This window comes from Parasteatoda tepidariorum, chromosome X1 (assembly GCF_043381705.1).
Source record: "Parasteatoda tepidariorum isolate YZ-2023 chromosome X1, CAS_Ptep_4.0, whole genome shotgun sequence".
NCBI lineage: Eukaryota > Metazoa > Arthropoda > Arachnida > Araneae > Theridiidae > Parasteatoda > Parasteatoda tepidariorum.
In genome coordinates, this window is record NC_092214.1 from 29,213,296 (window position 1) to 29,219,564 (window position 6,269).

The following is a 6,269-nucleotide window of genomic DNA, read 5'->3' on the forward strand; positions in this document are numbered from 1 at the left end:
TGTACAAATATATATATATATATCCTGAAAGCATTGGCTAATGGAAGAACCGATCACAAATTATCAATCCTTGTCGTTTTCTAAGAGCTATGGAGCTGGAGTCATCGGTACTTTAAAACATATTATCAAAGGTACTTTATCAACGATACTTTAAAGCATTATCAAAGCTCAGAAAAGCAAATTCTTAACTTTCCCATAAACTTTCTCGAGGAATCATCCTGCTACATTATAAATACGTACATTAAAAGCAATAAAGGAACTTCTGCAGAAATTCAAAGGAAAAGGACCTTATAGTTCAGATTTCTCCTTTTGTGACTTCCACGTCTTTGATGAGCTCAAGAGACAGTAGTTTCAGACGGAGTTAAAGTCAAGATGTGCAAGTGAAACTAGTCCAAATACCTTCCAATTGTTTTTATAAGCATTGGATTGTATGATTAGTGTCACAGTGGGACAAATGCCTGAAAAATCTGAACAATATTTTTGAGTCTTGTTAAATAAATTGTATGAAATAATCTCTGGCTCGTTACTTAATGACTTTACCTAATGTTTCAAAGATGCATTGCTTAAAAGAAAATGTAAGAATTGTATATATTTATTCTTTTTTTTATGCAGATTATTGTCAAAGCACAAAGACAATTCACGTTTTAATATCAATTGCCGCGATGCCATCGGTAGAACAGCTCTAGTGGTGGCTATTGAGAATGAAAACATGGAACTTATTGAACTTTTGCTTGCAAATGGAATCAAAGCAGAAGATGCTTTGTTACATGCAATCAGTGAAGAATACGTTGAAGCAGTAGAAGTTCTTCTCCAGCACGAAGAAAAAATTTACAACCCTGGAACACCATATGTAAATAAATTGACTTATTTTTTTCAATAATAATTTATGCCTTATTTCCATTTATACTAACCAATTTGCAAATAAGATGACTTATATTTTTTGATACTTATTATCTACAAAAGAGTAGATCTATTTTTATTCAGTATATGGATTAGTAAGAATAAATAAAAATGCTTTATTGGGACTACTTATAAGTCCACAAGTAAGTTAAGCTTTTTGATAATACCTACTAATCCGAAAATTAATGATTTAATTACTTTGACAACTATTAGTTCTCAAATTGGGTAGACTTAATTTTAAGTAAGTTTGTCATATTCAAAAATGAATTTATTTTTTCTGATACTTTTCTTAAGTTATTACCACAAGCGGCATTACTAAATTCTAGCATTGTATCAATTACCTACCATATCATTTATTAGATTTCAGATTTTCTTCATCTGCATGTGTTGTAGCTTTTTCTTTGAAAACATTTAAGAACCTTTCAAATGGCCTCAAAATAATTATTTTATTCAAAATAAGTGTTTTAAAATGTATGAAAAAAAGTTTGGTTTGATATCAAAATTTTGTATTACACTTGGTGCTATTTACTTTAGTGCGAAACATTGAAGCACCCAATTAACTTCCACTAACTATATCCATATTTAATTCTTTTTCAGAGTTGGGAAGCAATTGACAACGATATGGCATCTTTTACTAAAGATATTACTCCATTAATACTTGCATCGCATCGAGATAACTACGAAATTATAAAACTTTTACTTGATCGAGGGGCATCTCTTCCAATGCCTCACGACGTTCGATGTGGTTGTGACGATTGTGTTGTTGCTACCAAAGACGATTGTTTAAGACATTCTCGATCACGTATCAATGCATATCGAGCTCTAACGTCTCCATCACTTATTTGTTTGTCATCAACAGATCCTATTCAAACAGCCTTTACTCTCAGCTCTGAGCTTGCTAGATTGTCATCTGCTGAACATGAGTTTAAATTTGATTACATGGTAAATATTACAATGATTTGTACAACTTTTATTACTAGATATCCGTACTATGTAGCTTAGCTTAGACTTAGAGGTTGGGCAGCTCCAAAGAGCAGGGCACATCGACCTGAGGTCCATTGTACCCAAACCCTAAATCATGATTAACAAAAAAGCTTTCTAGCTGAAATGAAGTTCAGCAAACACCTGACAGCAACGTTTTGCAGTTCCCAGGCCTTAATGAAATGTGGCCCTAAATGCTCAAATATTTGAGCAGAATAGACCTCACAATCACAAAGTATATGTAGAGCATTCTCCTCCTCAAGATGACAACCTCGACAAAGAGAATTCGATTCAATACCTATTATAGGTGTCTGATACTGTGTCCTGAGGGTGAGTGAGAAGGCCAAAGATCTTCCTCAAACTGTCTCTGTTTAGCTTAAGAAGCTATTTTTGACGTACAATAGGAAAGTCGCGATTCAGCTCTATAGCTTGTCTCTGACCATCTAAGTTGCATCATTGCTCATGGGTAATTTTGCCATAGAGCTTGAATATAGAGGCCCTGAATGATGTGGGAGAGATTCCCAAGGCTGGTTCAGGGCCCTGAAAATTGCAGTGGAGCCAGCCCATGCTGCTTCGTCAGCCAGCTCATTTACATGTATCCAATGTAGGTATACCTTGTTATGAGTAACGAGGTCACAGAGAACTGAGAAGCACTCATACACTAGTGAAGAGGTGTCCGTACGTTGTAAGATGGTGCACAATTATGAGTAAACTGAATTAGACATCTTTTTTCTAGAAATTTTCTTAGTTCTCGAAATTTCCTTCCCTAAAAAAACATATCATAATTTCTGTATGCTCTCAAAAGGATACAGCAAGAGTGGCGATTTTAAAAATTCTAAATAAGAAACATTTTTTAGAAATTAAGTCTTAAAATTATAATTATGCATCTAAAAGCAATATGGTAAAGGCAAAATATCTTCCTCGTCTTTGATGGCAGTTTTGTCTTTTGATAAAAATTTTAAACGGTGGTTTGACTAAATTGAGGCGGAATTTCAGTTATACAACATTTAATGTAGCCGATGAGGTTGTTGAGGGTTTGTTGATACAAATAATTTGCTTAAAAAATAATAATTAGAAAAAATAAAAGATTTTCGTCCCTTCATAGTTTTTTCGTCTTAACTGTTTGAACATGGATTTAAACCTAGTTCATTTCAAGGCATTTCAACTTTAATTGCATTTTTGAAAATAAGGTTGTTATTACATAATATTTAAACCCACATTGAAAGTGTTTCAGAAAGAATTCTTCACATAAAGTTTATAAAGTTAAAATTTTTCATATTCATACAAGGTTAAAATTCATATAATTCAGATTCAAATTCATATGAAGTTGAAATTATTATTTATTATTATTATTATTACTCTTTAATTTCAATTTTTTAATTTGAATTCAATTTGAATCTAAATTTTAATTTAAATTTCGTTGTGATGCAGTGGCCTATCAAAAAATATACTTTTTTTAATGTATATTTTTGGAGTCTATATTTGAAAAAGTGCCCGGCCATTTTGTTTATTGAACCCTTAACCACTAATTAATAATCTGAAACCATAAAACTCTTTAAAATACATTTTTTAATAAATATATTTTTAAAATTTTCACTATATTAGATGGACAATTTTGCTCTGTGGATGAGTTATTCCGCTATTGATGATGGGACTCAAAAAATCTCAAAGAAATTTTTTAAATGATGATTCAAGTTAATAGGTTTGGGAAAGCTTTTCTTGATTTGCTGAAGTATTGCACAAGAATGCGCAAAATACTTTGAATAAAATACACAGTTTCTCTCTAAAAAGAATTAGAAGGCCTCTTAACTAACTGAAAGACATATCTGATTTAATTTAAATACTCAAATACGAGTTTTATTGTTAAAAGGTACAAAATACAAAACCTGCACAGATGCATAACTTCTTCAATAAAATAGTACAACTAAAATTATTATTTAATAATGTTTCATTTATAAACTAAGCATCAATTAGCAGAAACATTTGAGAGATACATTTAAACAAATAAGCTTTCGAAATGAGTTTTTAAAATTTTAATTAATTTTTTAAATTTTATTTTTATAATTTTTTATAATGACATAGAAATTTACTTTGGACTTGGGTTAGTTGAGGTCATAATAGCTTAGAAAGTTCCTCTTAAATAAGGTATAAAGGGTATCGGAAGAAACTTTTTCAGCAACGTGCTATTAAAATTTTAGCTATGTGTTTCACTTTTAATTTTATATTTTGTCATTCTCTACATAAACGCTTATTTGAACAAAAATATAACTTTTTTGTGACTTCTATAGACTTGAAATATATTTTTACTCCTGTTTATTAGCATGCGCAAAAATATGATACATTTAAAATTCCTTATGCATTTTATAATATTTTAACATGTGCAAATATTTTCATATTTTATTATTCTACTTAAAAGGAATTACGTAAAAAATGTGAACAATATGCAACAGCACTCTTGGACCATACTCGTACATCATATGAATTAGAAGTTATGTTGAATTATGACCCACATGGACCACTTTGTGAAAAAGGAGAAAGAATGAAACTTGAAAGGTTAAAGCTGGCTATCATAAGCAAACAAAAATCGGTAATTTGTATTTTCTAAGTTTCTGTTCTTTTTAGTCCATTTTTAAGTTATATTTTATGAGTAAAAATTGTTTTAGTTCAAAAGTACAAATTAATTTACTTCATAAGCTCAAATTATTTTTACTTAATAGGGATAATTATTTTGATTTATAGGTTATTTTATGCTTAAAGGATCATACTATTTTTTACTATGCTGGTAACTTACGCAGTTTGAAACACTTTTGTAATTTTTTCAAACCTCCTAAATATAAAAAAAAAAATAATGAATTTATCATATAAAAATCTGTTCAGAAATTTTTTTACTGCATAACTGCCTTAAAGATAAAGACTTGATTTCCATGGGATTTGAAATATTCTCTTTGATAATAGTTTTGGATATCGTTGAGGAAGTCTTCAAATTTTCTCTTTAAAAGGCGTTTTCTTCAATGATATTAAATGATCAAGGGCAGAGACATAAATGTTCCTTCTTTCTTCTCTGTCTGTACTATCTGAGAATCTTACTAAAGAGGGTAATATATTGGGGTAATGTATTTCTTGATAAAACATTGAACAACATTTTCCTACCTAATATGGGGCCAGTGCAAGAATGGTCAACAATGCTCTTTTAAGATTCGAATGTCAATATATACGGTTGGGGATTGGGAAAAAATTCATCAGTTCACCCATTTTGCAGTGATGGGAAATGAGCTTGAATGTTGTTTTCAAACTTTTCATTGGTCTTAAAATTTTGTTCTGGAAAAGCATGAACACATAGTTCAAACCAACGAGAAAGGGGCGCTATTTAATCAGCTTGGTGTAGAATATGAAATTAATTACTTTTTGTATTTATTACAAACAGCTTTTAAATTGTGAATTAGAACAATATTGTAATTGAAACAATATAATAATTGCATACAATTTTCAGATTTATTAAAAAGATTTTTAAATAAGACCAAAGATGAACTTAATATTAGTGGTACATGGAAGAAAATTTAATCTAAAATTTTTGTCCTGAGGTAAAAAATAAATGAATAAATGCTATTTTCAAAAGGTGGGAGCGTGAAACAGATATAAACTTTAAGCTCTGACAAAAGTACATTTATAATTCCGTTTAGTGTAAGGAACTGACATAAATGACTGTAAAAGTTTTCTATAAAGGACGTAATACTTTTGTTTCAATTTTCAAATTTTAAATCATTTTCTCATGTTTTTGTGAAAATTTTTTAACAATACATTTTCATTTTCTCGAACATAAATGAGCGATAAGTCAAAATCGCGTAATGATCGTAACACCATTTTTCGCATGAACTTACTGTTTAAGTTAATCTGTGGCCACAATATCAAGTGAAAAAATTATTATTTCTTTAACTTAATAAAGTGATATTTATTTTTCATAAGTAGGGATTATTTAGCGCAAATAACCCAAGTATCAAGTGAGAATTAAAAGTTGCTGTAGTTATTTTGTCCTGACTTCGTGAGAAGTACGCGTAGTCACTAAAGAAACTAGCCAACACTTTAAACATTCATCAGTTTATCCAGAGTTTTTTTTTAACAGCATCTTTTAAGCACATAAATTTGACAATATTTTGGCTAAAAATGAAGGAAAAAAGAGTGTTCTTCGTAGTTCACTCAAGTTTTGGAAATATCTTATGTGTGAAGCCAAATTCTGAAATTCATGTAAAATATAAATATATACATTTTTTACTTATTGTGAATCCAAAATAAAAATTGGAAGTATACATGATATTTACACCGAAGAGCCATTACATTATGACCACCCTCCATCTATAACAATGGGCTCGCCCTGGTTTTCAAATGATATT

At 30.0% G+C, this 6,269-nt stretch overlaps 1 protein-coding gene across 1 annotated transcript in view; it reads left to right on the top strand.

The window, feature by feature from the left end:
• The window catches only part of LOC107457167 (transient receptor potential-gamma protein), a gene marked incomplete in the record, with an annotated part of 43,399 nt that overhangs the window by 9,311 nt on the left and 27,819 nt on the right, over window positions 1-6,269 (top strand). Inside the window, 3 exon segments of the mRNA XM_071187570.1 lie at window positions 613-850; window positions 1,498-1,842; window positions 4,298-4,468. Of these exon segments, the coding sequence (XP_071043671.1) occupies window positions 613-850; window positions 1,498-1,842; window positions 4,298-4,468 (754 nt within the window).